This window comes from Phalacrocorax carbo, chromosome 19 (genome assembly GCF_963921805.1).
Source record: "Phalacrocorax carbo chromosome 19, bPhaCar2.1, whole genome shotgun sequence".
Taxonomy (NCBI): domain Eukaryota; kingdom Metazoa; phylum Chordata; class Aves; order Suliformes; family Phalacrocoracidae; genus Phalacrocorax; species Phalacrocorax carbo.
In genome coordinates this window covers 8,995,922-9,018,678 of record NC_087531.1, presented here as the reverse complement: position 1 = coordinate 9,018,678, position 22,757 = coordinate 8,995,922, and the positions used below count along the sequence as shown (strand labels likewise).

Below are 22,757 nucleotides of genomic sequence, written 5' to 3'. Positions count from 1 at the left end.
ACTGAAAAGTTCTACCAAATGCTGACAACAGATATTAATTTAAAGATAGGTATCCTGTATTTTTTTCTAAATCAGTGCCATTCATTTGTTCTTACTAACTTTTGCCAGTCCTGCTGCTGTATTCCTAATGGAAAACTCCCCTAGCAGCTAAACCAGATGGTTTAGATGCACGGTGCTTGCAAGAGGGATCAGGAGCCTGGCCCTCGGATTCTGCTCTATGCTAGTGTGATACCTTGTGAGGGATGTATTCAAATGATCAGGCACTATGGATGCTGTTTGTACAGTGTGCCAACCTTGAAGCAATCATTGGGGGTAAGACTAAAGTTGTGTATCTCTTGGTGCCTGCCTCCCTGCTAGCTGCTGTTGGCTCCCTTCCGAGTGAGCAGAGACCTACCCAAGGCAGTCAGGGGAGCTTAGGTGCGCTGACCAAAGCCAACAAAATATGGGGTGCCACCAAGAGAATGACGGGAACACCAGTGTGGTTGTGCACTATACTGTCTCTATACTGTATACACTATACAGTGTCATTCTGTGGCCATGTAAAGCCTTGCTGCGCCTACATTTTGAGCAGCATGTGCAGTTCTGGAGGTGGTAGAGTTAGAAGTCACAGCAAATGGCAAACGTTGCTCTTTGGGATGGAGCAGCAGCATTCCATGAACTGAAAGGGCTTGACTTCTTCCATCTGGAGAAAAGGCTAGGGAAGGTATGGCCAAAACTTATGTAGCTGCAGAGTAGTTGGCTGAATGGAAGATTACTACCCAGTAAACGCTACAAGACTGTAACTGTGAGGCACTAATGAAAGCAGTAAATGGACTCAAGGATCCATTTAACTTGTGAAGCAAAATTCTGGGTCCTGCAGCCATGGGAGGCCTCGGAGGCAGGCCAGAGGCCCAGCCAAGCAGGGAACAGGTGGATCCATGGGCAGCCTCAGAGGCCCCAGTCCGACCAGTGTGGGTGTGGGCTGCGGGGATCCCCATAACCTGCCCACCACAGGCGGACCGCCACCAGGCTGCCCGCTCGGGCCCGCCCAGCCGTCACCGCGGGGGTCTGGGCTCAGCCAAACCGAGCTTGAGTGACGCCCGCCAGTATAAGCCGGCGCCCCGCGGCCCCGCCCGCCTCCGCGCATGCGCAGCGCTTCGCCCAGCCCCGGGGCAGCCCAGTGAGCCCCGCCCGCCGCCTAGCCGAGGCAGCCGCGCCTGCGCGGCGCCGCCACGGGACGGCCGTAAATCGGCGCATGCGCCGCCCCGCAGGGCCCGCTGTAAGTGGAAGCCGTCTGGCTGTGCGATGCATTGTGGGCGTGATTGAGGAAGTAAAATGGCGGACCTAGCGAACGAAGGTAGGCGGGCGCTGGCGGTGCGCAGCGGTGCCGGCCGCGGGCCCGCCGCCGCCCCGGCCCTGCGCCGTCACCGGCCCGGTCCCGTCCCGCGATCCGCTCTCGGAGGCGCGCCCGGGCGAGGGTCCGCCCTCGGAAGCGTCGCCTCTCTGTGTTCCGGCCCCTCTGGGGCGAGCGGCCGGACAAAGGGGACCACCGGCTGATCCGCCGCGCTCCCCGCTGGCCCCGCTCGGCCGCGGGCGGGGCGTGGGGCGGTGGTTAGGGCTGTACTGGCAGGTGCCTTCCGCCGGGCGGTGGCCGCCGGCGGGTTGTGCCGCCGCCCCCCCAGCGCGCCGAAAGCGGGCCCGGGCGCCGCTGAACGGGTCCCGCCTCCGGAGCCTGGCGGCGAGTGCTGCGCTCCCCTCCCGGGGGGGCTCTGGGCCACTTCGTATCCCTCCTCTTCTAGGTGCTTTGTGGGGTCGTCGTCCGCAACTTTAGGAGCGTCGTAAATCTCCCCTTAATTCCACTCGTGTTAATCTTTCCTCCAGCTAAGGGAATAATAACGGGGCTTATGTAAAACTAGGTGATGTACAACAATATATATATAATTTTTTAATCAAAAAACCTATGAAGTAAAGAAATAGTGGCCCCATTCCTCTCTGAAGAGGGTTAAGAAAACCCGGGCTGCACTACTGTAGGATTTGGGTGTTCTGCTCCAGGGTGTGTATAATGTTGCTGAAGTGACAGTGGTCATCAACAGTTTGCCGTTGAGAATGGCCAGCTTCCCTCAAAGTCTCTGCAAAGCTAAGTTTGCCCAAGTTGTCCGTGTTGTTTCTCATCATTTTTCTCAGCTAATGAAAGGGGGGGAAATGCCTGGAAAGGAGGCAAATGAAATTACATGAGGCTCCTTCTTTCAAGATTATTTCTTACACTTGAATTCTGTACCAGTGGCAATTGCTGTTCTGGTGTTAATGTTAAAAAATGGGAAGCGAATATCTACTGTAGGTGTAGCTTTTCAAGATGAAGTCTACAAGCAGCTAACAAAATAATTACAGTTAAGTTATTTGACAAATCCTGTGATGCAGCATGTCTTGGGCTGTTTGATCCCAAACTCGGGATGAGCCGTCAGTGTACAAGGAGGCATGATAAGTGGTCATCTCAACAATAGTAGGAAATACTCAAATGTGTAATGACTATTTGTGAGAAACTTAATGACAGTATTTACTGTTGCACATACTGTCGTTATAATGACCTTATAATAAATTTTGATGGTTTATTGTGTTCTTTTAGAACCAGAAGTTTGGGAATGGCTGTCTTAAGTCATGCAAGCCCCTCACTTTACCTCCACACTCTAGGCTCAAGTGGCTCAATGGTGAATTCCAAGTTACCAATGTTTATCACATCTTTTGATGCTGACTTGTCACGTGTTTCTACCCCTACCTCTAAATTTCTGCAGAATTGTGTAGTCTGTCAGTGGGGGTGGAGGTGAATGGTGGTGTCATCCTTACATTTTTCATTTGATCTTCCTTTTTCTCTTTTTTTCCTCTTCAGACCCTTTCCTGACTCCAGTGACTTCCCTCACCTGCTAATCTCTTTAGTTTGTGCTCGCTTCCCCTTCCAGATTTGTCATCTTCATCCTTTGTTGTTCTGTTTCTTCTTGGAGTGAGAATGTGATATAATCTTTTGTAAGATTAAGCAAGATCAGCTTGTTTCTGAAATATATTCTCTTCTGCTCATTCTAATATCATTGGCTGCATTGTCTGGTGTTAGTTTTCCTTCCTCTGGTTCCATTTTTGAGGTGTCTGTTCTTTGTATACCAGTGCAAATACATGTACTTTCAGGAATTGGCATCCTTCTGCTGAAAGTCAGTGGATTCCATAGTCTTTCTACTTGCCTCATTTGCTGTCTTTAACATGGCAGCGATGTTCTTGGGTGACTTTGTTTTATCCTCATTCTTAAACACATCAATATTTTATTTTTTCCAGTACTGCGAGTGTTTTATTTCCTTGTGCCCTGGTATTTTCATTCAAATATATGAAATTACTATTTTGGTACTGATAATTTTTTGATCTGCTGCTTCACATAGATCTTGTTTGAAGTATTTGGTAGCTAAATGTTCATGTTCACAAACCAAGTGTGATTAAAACAAAGCTCCTTAATCTTGATTGATCTGCACAACAGTGCTGTTTCAGTCATACTTCACTGTGAGGCGTAAAGCTAATTACTTGACGCGCAGTAGACACAAGTACCTAGAAAGAGGTTTCAGTCATTCTCACAGTTTGTTTTTATTAGCGTGTTTGAACAGTAGCTTTTCTTGTCTGTTCATGCAAGTGAAACTCACTTAAACTCTTACCTGTTTGATTACTGCCACAAACCTTCTGGCCTTGAAAAGTACTGTTTTGTTCTGCCTGTGTCCTTTCATCTTACTAATGCAAAGCTCTTTTAACCTGTTGCTTTTACCATGTCACCCCTTTGTTTCAGTTAATTCACTGGTTTTTGCTTCTCCAACAGTATATTAGTTACCTTTACCTTCTAGATTCTGATGTCTCTCTTAGTCTATTGTCTGTCTGAAATCACCACTGAGATGCCAATACTGCCTTGAAGTAACCATTCTACCAATGTCCTTTAAGCCTTTGAACTGTTTGAATGGATAGTTTTTCTGTGATGCTAAAAGCATTCCCTCTGATATTCTCATAACTACTTCATTTTCTTCATTCTAATTGTTCCTTGAATTTTTTCCACTCGTCTTTCCTTTTTCTCTAGTGACTTGGTGAAACTGTACACCTCCCTTTTCGTAGTGGTTTGATGGCAAGCTCTATCTTGCAGAAGAAGGTTGTTGGATTAAGGGGGTCCTCTGCTGCAGAGAAAGGGGGGTGAAGGATGAGGTGGTCCAAGTGCCACTTTCCAAAGAAATTTATTCTGTGAAGTTTCCTAGGAACGTGCCCTGGTCTTGGTATCCCTCATTGTGAGAGGAGATGAGCTGGTAAGTGTGGAGCTACTTAAGAAGAGGAGAGAGCAAGTTCTCCCCAGCCATGTGAAGTTTGATCAACATTGTCACAGAGATTTGCTGGCATTGTGATAAAGGCTTTGGTGGCTGGCATTGTGATAAAGGCTTTGGTGGCTGGCATTGTGATAAAGGCTTTGGTGGCTGGCATTGTGATAAAGGCTTTGGTGGCTGGCATTGTGATAAAGGCTTTGGTGGCTGGCATTGTGATAAGTTTGATCATTGAAAACCAGGATTTTGGAATGGTAGGCATGATTGTTGTTGTTGCTGTTGTATAGAGTAGTTACTGAATGGTATTAGAAATCTTCTCTGAAGGCTTTGGTATGATGTTCTCTGGTAGTCTAGCTGGATCATGTCTTAAAACTGATGCTCCACACGTGGTGGTGAAGTATCACGGAGGACTAGACGGCTTCCCGTTAGACATACATTTGCATAAACCTGAATGCTTTTCTCATCAACTTGCTGTTAATACACAACTAGTAATTTGTTTGCATACAGCTTGCTGCTGAAGCTGCTCTTTAGATGACAGGATCTCCTTGTGTTAAGAATTAATTACTTTACCACCTTTCAGTCATTGAAAATATACAAGTTTTTCTCAGGGCTAAAACTTGATGGCTTTCTTCACAGTTCCTTTTCAGGAGGGGCCAGTACCACCTGTGTTGGAAAAGTCTCTCCTTAGACACCAAACACAATTTGTTTGGCTTTATGAAATTGTGAAGTTGATGATCATAACAATTTTACTGTGTGTAACTGCCTTAAATATACAGAAGATGAGAAAATTGAAGCAGTTCCTTTCATAGTACAAGTACCGTTCCTTTGCCAGGCTTGTATGATGCTGACATTGCTTCTGTGCTCTTTCTGGGGTTTGGTTTGGTTTGGTTTTTTGCCCTGTCTGTATAACTCTACTTCTCTCATGCCAGCTTTCAGAGAGAGGAAGGTCTGTTGCTACTTTGAGGGGAAAAAGCCGGTATGCACCACTGTCCCTGATGTTTGCAGACCCTATAAACAAGAGCTTTTTTCCCCCGTGGTGATAAGCTAGTGGATACAAAGTTAGACTGAGTGATTTGTTTTGGGGTGTGTTTTTTGAGATATCCTAATAATTTGTACCCAAACACCATAAAGTACTATTTCATTTACGAGATAGAACTGTCTAAATACTTAAAAATTTTATTCATGCTTTTTGGAGTTCTTTATAAATATTTTATCTACATTGCAAAGTAGTTGGGCTGCTTCGTGGTTTTCTTCTTGTCATGTGAAAATAAGCTACTTTTTTTCCCATTTCTGACTTGTACCATTTGCTTTATGTGAAGTACCTGAGCTGAAAGAGCAAAATTACCTAATGCGGAGGGTAACTTCTATTAATGCTGCAAGGGCTTGGGAAATGACATCACATGTGCTCTGCTAACATGAAAGGATTGTGCTTTAAATGTGGTGTATGGAATTTTTATTTCATCTTAAATATGTAAGAGGCATTCTACCTTCCCGTGCCAGCTGTGGAGGTACCGTCTGGAAGTAGCCTGCTTACTCATGCTATAGGAGACAAAAATAACGGGTTTGAAGGTGAATGAGAACATCAGATGTTTTACTTCATAAAAAGCAACTTGTCAAAGTTTTGAAAATGAGGCAGAAGTACCTGTTTTCCGATGTCAGTTGTATTCACCATAGCATCATGTGTGAAGTCTGGCTATAAGTGATCCAGTCATGTTTCTTGTGCCTTCTGACATGAAGTATGATTGGACTTTGCTTGTGGGGATCTTTTTTGGAGATCAGCTGTTGGTGTGGTAGCTTGCTCATTGCTTTCAGTCTGTTCGTAGCTATTGGAAGAGTCTTATTTTGTTATCAACACCTTTAGAATTTTATAATGCCACAAATTGTCCATATCTAATTTAATATGCTTATTTTAGCACAATTATTCTGCTCTTTATAACTTAAAATAGTATTAAGGTGAAAAAAACATTTTTGAGGCCTGAGCGGCTCAAATAAGCATAATTAAACTTAACTTTGAACTTAAATTTTTCTTGACCCTCAGATAAGCCTTTTGCAGGGAATAAATTACCACTCAATAGTTTTGGTGAGTTAACAACCTAATTGCTGTTCTCTTTTTTTAATACTCTTTCATTGTTCACAGGTATGATCTACTCTTTCCTCTCAGGTGCTGTATTATAATAAGTTAGTCAGAGCAGTTGTTGTCAACTTATATGCTTTTAGTGGTGAAGATTGCTTCTTCAGATCCAAGCAAGGACTTGCTTGCCTGGAAGTTTCTCAGTGTTTTTTTTATTCTGCCTCTCATAGGTTTCCATATAGTCAGGCACTATTGCACTTTTAAATTTACTCCAAATTACATTAAAAAGGAAATGTTTGCAACAGCTTTAAAAATAAATTTACCTTGTAATAACCTGGCTCCAGTGGGTCCGGTGAGGACTTGAGAGTTGATTTTGTGACATGGGGCCTGGGTTCCTTCTAAAATCTAAAGATGAAACTGAGTCACCAAAATAGTGATCTGGGTTGCATGACCTGTGAGGAGAGGCTGAAGGCACTGGGCCTGTTCAGCCTAGAGAAGAGAAAGCTTCAGAGAAGCACATTTGGAGCTTTCTAGGGTCTATGAGGAGGTTATTAAAAAGTCAGAGCTAGGCTCATCCCAGTGGTGTATGTTGGAAGGACAAAAGATAAAAGGTTAGAGGTGGAATGAGATGTTCAGACTGGATAGAGGGGAAAAAGTTGGGTTTTTTTTTCTCGCCATAAGAACAGTCAAGGAGTAGAAGAGATTACCCTGGGAGGCTGCTCAGCCTCCATCCTTGGAAGTTAAGACTAGATTGGATAACCTGATTAACCTGGTCTGACTTCATAGCTGACCTTACTTGGAGCAGGAGGTTGGACTAGAGACATCCTGCAGTTCCTTCCAACCTGAGTTATCCGGTACTCTTATGGTAGCGACACGATGGTCTTGGTGGCAAAGGAGAAGAATGCTTTCTTGTCCTTTGTCACTGCTTTGCCATTGGATTTACTCTGTGAGCCTGGTAACTACACAGGGTTTCCCCCTGCCCCCATTTTGTGCAGTTTTACCTTATCTTTTCACTTATGTGGCCTTCAAATGTGGATTCAAAAGGGATGTGGTTTTTGCATCTATATGCTCAAAATACCCATTGGATTTTTTAGTAATGTGTCATTTCATGCTGCAGTGAAGGTTTAAAACTTTGTGTTGCAAAAATAACTATTGTGGCTGCTAGAGATGCCACCAACTGCTATGGTTGCATTGGTGTGAAGGGGTGGAGAGGTGAAATAAGGCTATGTTTTGACTAGTTGCAGGAAACATGGTTGACATGGCAGAGTTTGGTACAGCTACCACATGGTCATGTATCTGAGTTAAGTCTCATGTTAAATAGACTTGAAGATGATACCTCTCCCTGAGCCATTAAGCTGCTATTTTCTGTTTCTGTGTTTTGGTTTCCAAGGCTTGTGAAGCAAGCTGAGTAGGTTTAACAGTACATACATTTTTCTGACAGCACATAGTGCATATGTTGGTAGTTAATGACTCGACAGTGAATATGTTAAAGGAATTTAGCCTGTGAAAGTCGGCTCTTGAGGTTTTTGTAATTATTCATGCAGGTTGAAGTGTCTGAATCTTATGAATAAACTGCAGGAAGTTCTGTGGATTCAGTTGTTTTCCAGACTGGTTTGACAGCCTACCACCATTCAGAAGAAATTAAGTGGTTTGTACGAGTTCCAGATCTTCAGATTGGGGACTTACTGTCTCTGTGTCACTAATTACTGCAGGTCTGCTTTCCTTGTTACATGCAGCTGAGGGCCTTTCCTTGTGGTGTACCTAAGTACGGTAAAAGTACTGGTTTGAAAGAGAGCTCTGGAGGGAAAAGACAAATAGCTTTCAGACATTGTGTTTTAAGAACAATACAAACTCAGTTTCCTTCTGAAGATCAAATCCTTATAATAACGTGTTACCAGGAACTGGTAGAAACAATTTGTGTAACTGGGATTTAACTGGTTTAGGGATTCATTGTCAGTAGAAGCATCATAGAACCGAACACTTTCATATTAGTCAAGAATGAACGTGGTTGGAAAAAACCCAAATTATTTCTCTTTTTACAGAAAAACCTGCCATTGCTCCACCTGTCTTTGTATTTCAGAAGGATAAAGCACAGAAGGTAAGATGTTGATATGGTTTTTTTTTGTTCTGTATCCCTGACTCATTCCATGGTGAGCAGCTGTTTGTCTATATTGCTTTGAAGTTGAAGATGGATAATAGAGCGTTAACATTATTAATGGGCTTAGAGTGAAGAGGTACTGGAGGGCTAAAAGTGGGAGGATGTATGATGGTGGCATGAAATGGGTAGCTCTTCAGACAGAAGATGGACCAAATCTGGGAGAAAGTCTCTTCAAAGCTGTATATTGAAAGGAACAGCTGGCAAAGGAGTGCTGACAGTTGCAGTTGCATGACAAAACTAGAAAAATTATTTCTGGTAGTAGAGTTAAGACAAAGCAAAGAGAACCATGGTCTAGATTATTGCTTTTCACCTCAGTATATTTAAATGCATCTCATCTTTGGGTAGTAAGCTGTGAAGTGTCTAATTACCATGGAAAATGGTAATCCTGTTCCCTCGCCCATCCCTCTACCCCTGCCATGTGTTCCTGTCCCCTGCCCTTGGGTTGTGGTAGCTGTTACATACCGTTGGGGTGGACTGGAGCTGTGCTCTGGTCTGCTAGAAGGTGTTCCGTGGGTGAGCTTGTGTGGCACCAAGAGGCTGATAAAACAGCCTGTGGCTTCAGAAGGAGTAGAGCTCAGGAGAGAAATGAGAGCTGAAGGAGCAGGATCTTCCCTTTAGCAGAAATTGCTACTGAATTGAAACAGCTGTAATGTAAAACCATGGCCTTGTGGACAGATGCAGTATAGTTTGCATGCCTTTTCACTCTTTCAGAGACACACAATGTTATGGATGAGTGCTAAGGTGTAGTTTCCCTTATTTTTTTTTTCCAAACAGTAAGCCTTCCAGTTTATTATTATATCAGTTTCTTTTACTAAAAAAAATTAAGAATTTCAATATATTGTGGTATTTAATTCTGCCTGGTTAGTAGTAAAGGCTGTTAAAATTTGGGGGGGGGAATCAAGGTTACCCTTGTTTGGCTGGTGGGTATCAAGAGAAGTGTACTCGTACACGATTCACTTTTTGTTGAATCACTGGATTGTTATATTATCTGTGCAATCAGAAAAGCTTCTCAAGTGTTTGAATAGAAATAATGAACCATTTTGCAGTTGGTAGCTTTGCTTTGGAACAAGTACCAGACTCAAGCTTTCTCACAGGTTTAGTAGGCATATTCCTTAACAGGAGCTTGAAATATTTTGTCGGCTTGGAAAGGATTGAAATCTGCCATTCTTCTAATATTAGCTAATAAAATTAAATATATTTTAAATAATTCAGATGTTACTTCCAGCTACATTTTTTAATGGTGACCATTTACCTGTACTTTGGAACAGAGCGCTAGTGTGTGTGCTGTCAGTTTGGATCATGTTTCCTTCTAGGAAGCAGCTCCCAATCACCTGCTCTTGCTCAGACTGTTCCTGAAGTCCCTTCTGAGTAGCACCACAGTGAGTTTTTTCCCCAGGTGTCCTTTAACCTGGCAGTGCTTCCACAGTTAGTCTTGAAGCAGTGATCATAGCAATGTGCAACTCGGGCAGAGCAATGTGGTCCTGTGTTTGCTGGCCTGGTCCTTCAGCGCGAAGCTGGCAGGTCTTGTGCTCTCAAGTTCCTTCATGTTGTACCTTCTGCTTCTGCACAGAGCGTGGACCTTCAGTGTTAGGCTGTGCCAGCTCCTGTGTTGGGCTGCAGGACAGATCTGTTGCACTGTGGTATGTCTCAAGTAAATATTTGTAAAAAATCTTAACTAAAAGCTTAATGTGTCTTTAGGCTGGCAGAGAGGATCCAGGGTTCCAGGGGGATGGGTCTGTGATTTAGTCTTCCCAGGTGCCTCTGAGGATGCTGAGGAGTGGTGATGCTGAACAGGTGGCTGTGTGCAGGACAGCCTCTGCTGAGGCACAGCTGGGAAGCCTGCCTGGGGGGGTGAGGGGCTGTGTGTGATGAGGCCTGTGGGGCAGCCAAGCACCTTGAAGTCACAGGCATTAGAAATGAGTTGGGAATTGGTCTAAATACTAAGTGGTGTTGGTGTTCGAGGGGTGTGGAATAGGTCTAGCTTGGCTGACCAACAGGGTGCCTTCCCTGAAGCAGATCATTAAGAGGCTACTGGTGGCTTCTGTCACTTGGTTGCCAGTTTCCAAAGTGTAATACATCTAGTTACAAACATGAATGCTTATGTTAAACTAATGTGTGGAGATGTACAATTTTCTTAAAAAGGGAGAGGAGGCATAGTTAATCATTTTAGTAGCTTATACTATGTGTATTTGAGACTGGAGAAAGTGTGAGAAGCATCAGTGCTGTGCTTCTTGCCTTTTTATTAAATAAAGGGCCAAAGCCAGCAGGCTTGTTGCTTGTGCCAGTAGCTGTTTTTGTGGTGTTGATACAATAGTAATAGAGTCAGAATATGGTGCTGTCAGCCAAAAGGAACAGCCACTTAATATATAAGCAGTATATATCAGAACCCTGCATTCAGGCCAGCTGAGTGTCCCTTTAATGATCTTAATCAAGAAAAGGTGACTCAGGTTACATGCTGGTTGAGGCATTTCACTGTGGTTTTGGAAAGACTAACAGCTAAAAGTGTTACAGTTAATGGTTAATTCCATTACTGTTTCCATACAAGGTGTCTGGCTAAGTGCATTGTCTGCTGCAAAAGATTATCCCTATTAAAGTTAACAAGGAAAATCTATTAACAGAGGAGTTTTTCCTAGAGCAACATTTTGAAGAAAATGCAAAAGTAACGTCAAAATAGTTGACAAACAACACACTTCTAAGATATGTAGTTTCTCTATGTAAATTATGTTTTTACTTTAGCAAAATGTCTGTCTAGTCAAGTTGGCTTTCTTCTGGAGCTACAAGCAAAGTGTTCATGGAGGCTTTTCAGTGCCAGCACAGCAATCTGACAGTGAGCTGAGAGTGAGGAGAACACATTGTGTGTTCAATTAACTGTCCATAATGACTGTTTAGATGTTTGCCATGGGCTCTTCCGCATCAGACAGGACATCCTGAGCAGAACTATTTTGTTGCAGTGTCTACAGGCCCTCTCAGTATTAGTGCCAGGTTTGTATTGTTCAGTGGTTTTAACTGACTTTTCTGGAGTGGACATTGTTCTTTACCTTAATAGTAGACATTTTTCTAGAAATCTCTATTTAAGCTTGTGGTTGTAAGGTGTCAGCCATCTGTTTCTCCATTAGAAGTTGGAAAATATTCAGTGTTGCAGGACAAAATGCATACAAGTCTGGAAACTAATTTTTAAAGTGGTTGTTCCAGCTAAGGTGGTGTACAATTTAGTAAAAAATTAGAACCTGCTGTTTGTCTTGTTTATTTAGAGGGGACAAAAAGTGTGGGGTGTTCAGAATGATGCCTCTTAATTGTGCTTTCAGTAAGGAGGTTCTAATTGTTTTCTTCTGCAGATAAAAAGACAGGATTAGTCTATCTGTTCTGATTTTCATTATAGATGTCAACTAATGGTGGATGTAAAGTTGGCTGTTTCCACATTTGTTGAGTGAGTCTCCAATTTAATTATTTTCATATATCCTTAGCTCTTTGAGAACTATTTTTACAATGTGTGAAGTAGAGATTTCTTGGAAATAGCTGAATGATAGCGTCCAAATATCTTCCTTGTTTATACGCTGCTATTCATTTTTTCTGACAAGCAGAGCTTCTAGTGCTGATGCTAGTTGGAAAATTGCATCAGCTTAGGAAGACTCATAGCTGTTAAGATCTGAAAGCAGATCTGCCGTTTCATGACAGTTTCTGGCCATAGGTTACTTGAAGTAATTTTATGAAGTTAACTTTTAACATATATATCTGAGGTCAAAGTACTCTGAAGTCTTTCTTGCATTGACCTATTTTTAAGTAGGTATAATAGCTTAAACAAACTTAAGCAGTAGTGTTGTAAGGAAACAATTTGTCCAAAACTGCTCTTAAAGTGGTGTCCTTTGGTCTGCAAGTGTGAGCTGTGGTCGTCTTCCAGTCATTTTTGATTCTCGCAATACTAGGATCATGACTCCCTAGTCATGAGCTCTGCAAAAGGTAGATACTCAACTCAGATTTAAAAAATATTTTTGTACTTTAAAACAAGCCATTGTCTATTATGTTGTTTGCACCTTGTCCTCTTCCCTCCACCACCCTGGGATGGGGGTAATGGTAGAATATAGAAAACAACACTATTTCTGGCTTGTTATATAACTAGTTTTGGCTGGTGTACTACTTTCTGTAGCTGAGTTGGTAGTGGTGAGCTTTTAAGAATGGCTCTGAAGGAAGATAGCTGATATTTGGGTCATGTCCCATACCTAAGTGGGGCTACAAAATGCTGTGAAGAGTTTAAGGGGTAACTACCACCTGGGTCATAAAGGTAAAGGGGTAGATCTGGAGTGAGCAAGGATTTACATGCCTAAGTTGTTAGATCTGTCATCATTGGTCTTAACTGTGGAGCTTTAAAAATAAATGTGGAGTTGTAAAAGTGATGTGAGTGGTTAGAAAGATGGCATTCCCATGTAGTCTGGAGAGCAGGATCATGAGTTTAGAGAAGGGAAAGTTGATTTAGATAATACATAAAGGAGGGATTGGTTGAAGTCCTGGTTTGATGTGGTGTGATTTGGAAATGCCTGATCTTTGGTGGTTTGAGGGGGTAGATGATTAGAAAATGTTGTTTGTGCTATGGGCATGACTTGTTGGTGTAGGATGGTGGCAGAGAGAGAACTGTGGAGGAAGTAACTTGTGTAGGGAGAGGCAGCATCATCTTTTCCAAGCTCTCTTAGCATCGTTAGCACAGCTGCCAAGAGGTTTTGTTAGGGAGACCTAGCTGAACTGTGCTGTAAGTCAATAGCATGCTTAAGGAGTTAAAGTTTAATGCTTAAGAGTTCATAACGGAATACATTGCTACTCTGCTGTGCTTAAATAAGTTTATGACTGCTCTTCTGGAGAGGACAGTTCTGCAAGGCAAAGCTTAGAGGAATATAGAGAGGCTGATAATGTCAAAGGCTACAAAGAAACTGAGAATACCAACAAGAGTTGTCCTCAGCTCTAAGCAGGTAAAGATTTTGAAAAGGTACACAGAGTGTAGCCTTTTTGGGCCATTGGATATGGGTGCTGGTTTGGGAAAAATGAGGAAAGGAAGCGTAAACAGAACAACTTAAAACTGGGAGGAAAAACTGACCTAGGAGTGTTTGTGCCAGTCTCTATAAAAAAGGAATATTATGTCTTTGCCTAAATTTGGTGGTTTTAGCATCATGTTAATCTTGGCTTTTATGTATTTCTTCATGTCTCTCCTTATTTCCTGCAATGCAGAGGAAGCCCAATCTCCAAATAGACTTTTATGTATTTGGTCTAGGTGTGTTATTTTTGTGTTTTAATAAAATAGATGATGTTTGGTCTGGCTGAGCAAGGTGAGTTTGTGTAGGTGGTTTCCTATCATTATTAATCTCTCCTTCTGTGATAAGGTGACCTGCTTAGTGGATATGGGGAAGGCTGTGGATGTTGTCTACTTGGACTAGTGGTGTTCCCCAGGGCTCAGTGTTGGGGCCGGTCCTGTTCAATGTCTTCATTGATGATCTGGATGAGGGGATTGAGTGCACCCTCAGTAAGTTTGCAGGTGACACCAAGCTGGGTGGAAGTGTTAATCTGCTGGAGGGCAGGAAGGCCCTACAGAGGGACCTGGACAGGCTGGATCGTTGGGCCGGAGCCAACGGTATGAGATTCAACAAGGCCAAGTGCCGGGTCCTGCACTTGGGTCACAACAACCCCATGCAACGCTACAGGCTTGGGGAGGAGTGGCTGGAGAGCTGCCTGGAGGAAAAGGACCTGGGGGTGTTGGTTGACAGTCAGCTGAACATGAGCCAGCAGTGTGCTCAGGCAGCCAAGAAGGCCAATGGCATCCTGGCTTGTATCAGGAATAGTGTGGCCAGCAGGAGCAGGGAGGTGATAGTGCCCCTGTACTCGGTACTGGTGAGGCCGCACCTCGAGTACTGTGTTCAGTTTTGGGCCCCTCAGTACAAGAAGGACATCGAGGTGCTGGAGCGTGTCCAGAGAAGGGCAATGAAGTTTGTGAAGGGTCTGGAGAACAAGTCTTATGAGGAACGGCTGAGGGAGCTGGGGTTGTTTAGTCTGGAGAAGAGGAGGCTGAGGGCAGACCTTATCGCTCTCTACAACTACCTGAAAGGAGGTTGTAGCGAGGGGGGGTTGGTCTCTTCTCCCTAGTAACAAGCGATAGGATGAGAGGAAATGGCCTCAAGCTGTGCCAGGGGAAGTTTAGGTTGGATATTAGGAAAAACTTCTTCACCGAAAGGGTTGTCAAACATTGGAACAGGCTGCCCAGGGAGGTGGTTGAGCCTCCATCCCTGGGGGTATTTAAAAGAAGGGTGGTCGTGGTGCTTGAGGATATGGTTTAGTGGTGGCCTTGGTAGTGATAGGTTAGCGGTTGGACTCGATGATCTTAAGGGTCTCTTCCAACCTTAATGATTCTATGATTGATCTTTGCCTTAGTATTTAAGATACAGGAGCAGATTTCTGCCAAGTTCTCCCTAGAGCTGTACCTAAAAGGAATGTTTCCTCCAGAGAAGAGTAGGGTCAAAGAGAGACACCAGTCATGACAGAGATAAAACATTATTGTAAAAAGGAAGAGAATGAACTGTTGTTCACCAGCTCCAAAGAGCTTTGAAGAATAACTTAGATCAGGATTTATGAAGCTAGGAGATTAGAAAACACTTTGAATAAACATGACTGAAGACTAAAACAAATTTTAAGAGCTTGCTGTTTACCTTGGATGCGCTTTTGTTTTTTTGAGAACAGCTGTACAAGCTTCTGTCTGGAGCAGTTTTGGTTTGACAAATCCTTGAGGCCTTTGTTGGTTTTCATTTCCATGACTTAAACCACATACTAGTCACAATTCTGAAACTTGCAATAGTGTTTGATCCATTTAATATATAGATTTTTAAAATATTTTGTGTTGACCTGGGCAAGAAATTCTCATCTTGGCATCGGATTTTTCTGCATAAACGTGGTAATTGGCAATAATTGTTATTTTTGGTTTGTCTTGGAGCACATATTCCAGTGTTGCTTAGGATAAAAATCAGATTTATGCCTGAATTATTTCACTTTTAAAAATACTTGCCACATGTTACAAGAATTAGTAAAATATGATGCATGTTTACGTAGCCTACTTTGAAATGTTCTACACTGTATTGATATGAATTACTTGCAAAAAAAATTTATTTCCACTTTTAAGTATATAGCACAAGCGTGCATTGAAAGCTCTTGCCTCTTCTTGCATTATTATCAATTTTATCATCTGTAGCTGGAAGTTAGTGTGAATTGCTGGTAAGGCTCTGGGTTTTTTCCTTTGAATTTCTCTGGTTGCTTGCTGAACCCAAGCATGAGTTTCTACCAGCCGTGTGATCTTCTGACACAGGGTTCAGCAGGATGGGCTTTTTGCCTCTAGTTTTGTGTTGTTTTTTTGAATCTGTTATAGCTGAGTTTAACTTGATGCCTTCCAGCTCTTGCTCTGTGGGAGTCTCTGTATCACCATCCTATATGCCACTCATGATTTCATAGTTACATTCCTGCTCCTTTTCCCTCCAAATTCTGTGTGTTATGGCCAAAGAATAATATGGTATTTAGCTATTTTTATGTGGAAGCACTTCCGTACCCTCTTCCTATGTATTATTTTGCTTCTTATGGACACTGAATCTTAGTCGTCTTCAGCCCCAGAGCCTGTCTGTCTACAGTTTCCTAATCACTCCCTGTTGCCTCCAGATCCTTGGTGGTGGGTAGCTCATTCTGAGGCTCATTGTTGAAGAGGACGGTCTCCCCCATCCCCATTTCCTAGTAACATTCTGGTTGTGGCTTTCAGCATTTTCCCCGCTGTGTTTTTTAGGCTCCCATCCTGTTTCCTGCCCCCCATCCCCAGGTTCTTCAAAGGCTGTGTGAGTAATGGGAGGGCTGTCTCCATCACATGTTCAGCAGCTGGACTGGGGCTGAGGTCTGTTTGGTCCTATGGCAGTCATCTCTTCTGTAGTGGTCTGGCTCGCCAGACCACGGAAGAGGTGGGAAGTCTTTCAGCTAAGAAGCCAAGCAAAGCTGGTTATGGCGCTGGCTCTCTCCTGGTCACCAAGATGAAAGCTTGCAGATCCTGATAACTATTGACAAGGCGATAGAGGTTTAAATCTTAAAACTGTTTTGCATCTTTCCTGAAAACTAGAAACCTGAGTGGATCGGCAAGGCCCAAATTGCCTCCATTGCAGAGGGAGAGCCGCTGCTGTATGTGTGGCCCTGCTGTCTCTGCTCAGTGCAGGGGAACTGGCCCCGTGGGTGGCCAGAGGAGGTTTGGCAGGATCAAAGAGGTATGGGGGAGAGGTTTGTGTTGTGATGTACATGGGGAGGATTTGGGGTAGTAGAGTGAGGGGACCAGAGGACACATGCAACGTAAGCCATGAGAAAAATCAGATCTTCGGTGCTACTGCTTGTATAATTGCTTTGTGGTTAGTGTGATGCCGGTAACTTGTGACTTAATTCTTGTGCTTTTTTTATGGCTGTCTCCTCTTGAAGGGGAACAAGACAGTTTGAATGATGTTTGGAACACTGTTAATTTTGAAAGTGAGGCCTAGCATTAAAAAGAGACTAGGTGTAATGGGTACAGAATGTCAAGTGGGGGACTGAGGTGTTTACCCCTTGTTTTTATGAATAACATACATGTGTTGTAAGTGCTGTGGCTGGTTCCAGATAGCCTTTTCATGCTGTTCTGAGCCAAAGAGGTAAGAATAGCAGTGTGCTAGACTAGGTTTAATTTTTGGCAACAAACAAAATGTTTCTTTAACTCTTTTCTCTTGTTCTGTGGTGTTTTAAGTTAGTGTTTGGGTCTGTGTTAGTAGCAGCTTCATATTAAAACCAGAAATTTTTGAAAATACAAACCCGCAGCATCTCTAGCTTTACCTGATGTAATGTTATCCCTGTTAAATATATTCTGACTACTTTGAGCCTTAATGATAGGAAGTTCTTGCAAGATTTGAAACTTGAGTAACTTCACTGAACTGAAATTAATCCACTGAGAAAACTGCATGTATTGCTGTCTTTTAATAATAGCTTCTGTTTGAAGACAGGCCAAGTCATAGCTGAAGAACTTTGGGCCCTTAAGATTTAAAAGCTGCTGTTTATTTGGGAGGTTGCTGTTTTTGCATGGACCTGGGCAATGATGAGCGTTTTTAGTCTTTCTTCATTCTACTGAATGCTTTTGGAGAGCAAGCTAAGGTTGTGTGCTTCTTAGTGACATCTTGCCTAACTGCTTGATTCTCCAGGTACTTCCCCATAAGACACCAGGAGGCTTGGCCCACAGATTACTGCTGGGAGAGGGTCCTTGGCCTGCATATTATCCATGGACTATAATTTAGTCCTTTATCACAATACAGTTGTTCAGGGTCAAAGCCTTTAACTTTTTCATTCTTTAGACATGCAGAATATGGTAATGCTTAATTTTTGTTCTACCAGTAGGGACCTGCAGCACTAAATGATCTAAATAAATGTAAAGAGTCTGAGGCAGAAGTTCAGCAAATATCAAATCCCACTAGTGTGCACTAGCTCTCCTACCACCCCCTCCTTGAAAGGGATGTGCGAACTTTTTAATTTACAAAATAAAACCTTGGTGTTGCTTTTCAGATAATTCACTGTGACATGAATATGAAAGGATTTGTCTTGTGTGAATGTTATAATAAAGAATTTCTGTGGAGAATTTTATAATCGATCCCACCTCCCTCAACTGTGGTCTGAAGAAGCAGTGAAGGCCGGTTATTTACAGTGACTGTCTATTTCTTACCTCTGAGTCTGGGGGTAAAAACAATTAGCTGCCTTGAGAGGAGGAGGAGTTAAACCCCAACAACCCTGTGGCCAGCAAAAATGCTCTTTTGCTGGGGACACCGACATTTTTAGCGAACTTAACAAAAAAAGTGCATTTGTTCCAACTGGTGGTCTTTGTGGGGAGGGGAAGCTAATTCAGTCAGCAGGTTCAATTACCTGGTTTGTGTGTATTTTACTTAGTGTCTCAGCAGCAAGCAATTCCTTCTGCCATACTGTGAAAACTGGAATTTCAAAAGGGATTAGCAGATCCTCTCGCTAGGACAACTGCTCTCATGTTGCAGCCTTGCATTGAAGGGACATTGTCTTTTTTGCTCCCAGTCCCCTGCAGAACAAAAAGGTTTGTCGGATTCAGGCGAGGACCCCCAGGGAGAGGTTGAGCCCCCCCACCATGGTCTGGGTCACAAAGAATCAGCTGGTGAGCGTGACTCTGAGCACCCTGCTCCTGCTGTTGCCTCAGTCAGTGCTACCCTGAGTCCCGCTTCTGAAGCCCAGCTTGCTCCTATTCAACAAGAACTGGCAGGGGTAAGTGTGAACCTACCAAGTACTTGTGCTGCTGAGGGGATTAAAGAAAACAGTCCCTCCTACTAGGAGGAATCTGTTACTGTTAAATTCAGGTAGTGCAGCTTGCTATGTGTCTGGTTCTTTGATCTCAAGTGCTAGTTCCCCCCCCAAGCTGTCATTTCAATTAGTAGAAATGAAATTTGTTTGGGACTCCCTAGTGGGTATAATTATAGAAGACACATCAAGTATTAATTTTAAATTTTAGGGTGTAAACTGTGTTTGCTAAGGATAAGAGCTCCTGTGAGTGAGAGAGAAAGTGGGTATATATGAGGGATTTGCTTCAAGCAGTTAGAGGATTGTTTATTTCCTCCGAGCCGTAATGCTGCAGCTTGACAAAGAGAGCAGCTAACGCTCTGTTTCCACTGGATGGAAACAGGAGCTTGTCATGCCAACCTGTAATGCACTTAACAGATTCAAAGCAGCAAGAATTTTGAATTCAGGTACTTGGGGGGGGGGGGAAGGTCAGTACCTTGAGGTAGGAAAAGCTGTCAGTGCTGTTAATTTAAGATTTTTCTACTGATGATGCAGCAAAACATTTGGAAAGATTAGATTACTAAATGACTGCTACCATACAGTCTTTCAGAGCAATTTTACATGTTAATCTTTCTGGTTGGTGGACTGTGTTCTCAGTGCAGGTGAGTGTCACTGCTCATTGTGACCAAACACACTAGGTGTGTACTCTCTGATAAATCTTTGCCTGTTAAGGCTGCTCCACGCAGTACCTGCACCCTTTTCTTGCGCTAGTATTTTTTTTTTTCAAGAATGGGCCATTTCCAGTAAACGCAGTGCTGGATGGATTGTCATGGCAAGGTGCAAACAGCTGTAGGTTAAGCACTTTTTGGTGTCCAGACTGTCAGGTGTTGCTTGATGACCTGCTGCAGAAAATTTTCTAGTTCAATTTTTTTGAAGGTTAAAGTTTTCAAGGGTTAATATTTTAAAATATAGCTGGTAAATGTAGTCACAGACTTCTATGTCAGTGTTCTATCATTTGAAATTGCCAGTGTTACTGGTTAATTCAGCTCTCTTGGCCAGTTTCAGACTTTCAGGAAAACTGCAGCAGGTAGTTGTTATCTTAGACTTGTTCTTAAAGAGCAGAAAATCTTACCCCAGTTAATCCAGGTCTGAAAGAAATTTAAGAACCAAAAATGTTGTTGGGGAATGTATGCAGGAATTCTTGGCTGTACACAACAGGTATCTATGCATCCTTGAACTTCACTCCATTCACTTAAATTTATGGCATAGTGCAGTGCCCAGTATAGGCGCGTAACTGGCCTCTGTATGCACTGGCAAGCATTCTCCAAATTATCTCAGTTTCTTAGAGTAAAACTGTCTCTTACCTTGAAATATATGGAAGTTTGCATCTTGAGTGCTCATACTGGTTTTGCTGGAGCAGAACGTTTTGTGTAATCCTCCCAGGACCTTGGGAGGATAGATGAATTAAGACTGAGCTCTGAAGAAGAGACACTGCATATTTCTTGTTTACTTGGTATTGTTTGTACATGCGCAGGCAGGTATTTTTGCTAAGGTGTTAACATGGTATGGCCAGAGCTGTGGCCTCTTGCAGAGCTGATTGTGATGCCTTGACTTTGAGCTGGGTAACCCAAGCCAGCCCAGAGCAGCATGTAGCCATGCCAGCAGGACTCCATTGTTTAAGAGGTTCTGGAACAGCTTTTAAGCAACAGCCATAGCAATTCAATAATGCTTATAAATGTGCAGAGTGTCTGGACTGCAAACTTGCTGTACCAGGCTCTGAAGTCCCTTTATATATGACTTCTTGCATCTTAAATGTATTTTTCAAAGATAAACACTGTAAGTGTACTCTTATTAGAGATTTCACCTAATTACGTTGTCCTTTTTTTGCTTTACCTGAAATCTCCCTTGCCTTCCCTGTTTTTCCTCATTATTGTGAATAAACACAAACTGACAAATTTGTCGAAGTTCGTGTAAGTTCTCTGTTAGTTTGTAACTGTATGAGGAAGTAATGGGTGTAAAGAAGCAGTGTTTGCACTACAGTATGGGATGGTTAATTATTTTCATTTGCACTTTTAAAAAGTGGTTGGTAACCTTTAAAAAGGTAATTTGGTTAACTAGAAATGAGTTAGAATTGAGGGAGCCTCTATTTAGAAATAATTGTAATGTTTCTGTAGCTGGATTTCTAAAAGTAAGGGGAGGAGGGAATAAGTGAGAAGTGGCTTCTGTTCTTAAATGAGTACATTGTGGGTTGGATTTTGATGTTACTGGTTTAACTGTCTCTTCAGCTTCTAATTTCAAAGAACTGAATGGAGAGAAGTTGAGTCACCTTAATGGCTCCTTATAGGATGAGATGCTCCTGGCTTTCACTTCTGTTGTGTAGTATACTTGTGTAAAACAGCAACTGCTGTATAGTACAGATTGAGGAGTCTGGAAAGAGTCCTGAAATGGAAAGGCTAGCCTGCTGGTTATGATCACTAATTGTAATCAGATAGCTTTTTCCAGTCTGTCAGGTAAACTGTTAGTCATGCTGTCGTGGATTAGCCGGCAGCTCAGCCCCACACAGTCGCTTGCTCACTCCCCCACCGGTAGATGGGGGAGAGAATCAGAAGGGTAACGCTCGTGGGTTGGGATAAGAACAGTTTAATAATGAAAATAAAAAGAAACAACAACAGAAATGCAATGTAAAGGAGAACGAGAGGCGCAAAGCCCCGGGGGAGGGGGAACGAACCGCCGAAACAAACTGCACGTGACGCAGCCGCCCGCCGACCCGATGCCGCGCTGCTTCTGAGCCACAAACTGCCCCCCCCAATATACTGGTCATGGTGTCACATGGTATGGAATGAACCTGCCATTGGCCAGTCGGGGTCAGCCGCCCCCACCACGGCCCTGCCCCTCCCAGCCCCCCCGCCACGCGGCAGAGCGCGGGAAGCTGGAAAGGTAGCCGACCCCCACAGTGAGGAGAATTAACCCCTTCTCAGCCAAAACCAGCACATTCTCCACCCCTTATTCCATACCATTTACACAATGCCCAGGTCCCATATGATGCAATACAACCATACCAACTACCACCCCTCCCCTTCCCATCCTTTAACATAATACACAGACATCAGTCCCTTAGTTCATGGACCTTCCCTGTAAAATGTCCATTAAAATGTCCATTGAGTTCACCCAGTCCATGACTCTGGGCTCCATCTGTTGTATCAGTCTTTCACGGTGGGAGAGATGGTGTGTGGTGTTGGGTTGCTGCATACCGAGTCAGTCATCGTTCCATCACTGCTGCACGGCTTGTTTCATAGGTGATCTTCCATGGATTGGGAGGCTTGTACTCTGATATCATTGATACAACACAGAGGTGACACACAATATTACATAGGAGTTCACATTGTGCCATTCAGTTCATTGGCTGTTTTTGCCCAAAATCAAATCCCCTTGAGGCACACATCAGATTTCTCCATCCTCCCGCATCACCCACCAAGTGCACCCAGGTCCTCGAGCAAAAGCAATCCCACGAATGGCTTTGCCTTTGCCGGAGGCAGGAAGAACCCAGACTGTTTTGCCCAGCATACTTTTTGTGTGCACTACAGGGACTCTATCCCCTTCCACAGTATGTAGGATTTCTGACTGGGCAGGGCCAGCTCGATTAGCAGATCCCCTCATGTTGACTAACCAGGTGGCCTTTGCTAAATGCGTATCCCAGTGCTTGAATGTTCCACCCCACCATTGCTCTCAGTGTAGTTTTTAACAGTCCATGGTACTGTCCAATTTTCCCAGAGGCTGGTGTGTGATAGGGGATGTGATACACCCACTCAATGCCATGCTCTTTGGCCCAGGTGTCTATGAGGCTATTTCGGAAATGAGTCCCGTTGTCTGACTCAATTCTCTCTGGGGTGCCATGTCGCCACAGGACTTGTTTCTC

General features: G+C 43.3%; 1 protein-coding gene across 2 annotated transcripts in view; it reads left to right on the top strand.

The window, feature by feature from the left end:
* Nucleotides 1-1,234: 1,234 nt before the first annotated feature.
* LOC104043166 (ran-binding protein 3-like) overlaps nucleotides 1,235-22,757 on the top strand; it is a 61,930-nt gene continuing 40,407 nt past the window's right edge. Inside the window, exons 1-3 of one of the 2 annotated variants that reach the window (XM_064469238.1) lie at nucleotides 1,235-1,336; nucleotides 8,421-8,476; nucleotides 18,626-18,829. In XM_064469238.1, coding sequence (XP_064325308.1) covers nucleotides 1,315-1,336; nucleotides 8,421-8,476; nucleotides 18,626-18,829 — 282 coding nt within the window. In that variant the 5' untranslated portion in view covers nucleotides 1,235-1,314. The remainder of the gene's footprint in view (nucleotides 1,337-8,420; nucleotides 8,477-18,625; nucleotides 18,830-22,757) is intronic. The other variant, XM_064469239.1, reaches the window with a different exon arrangement.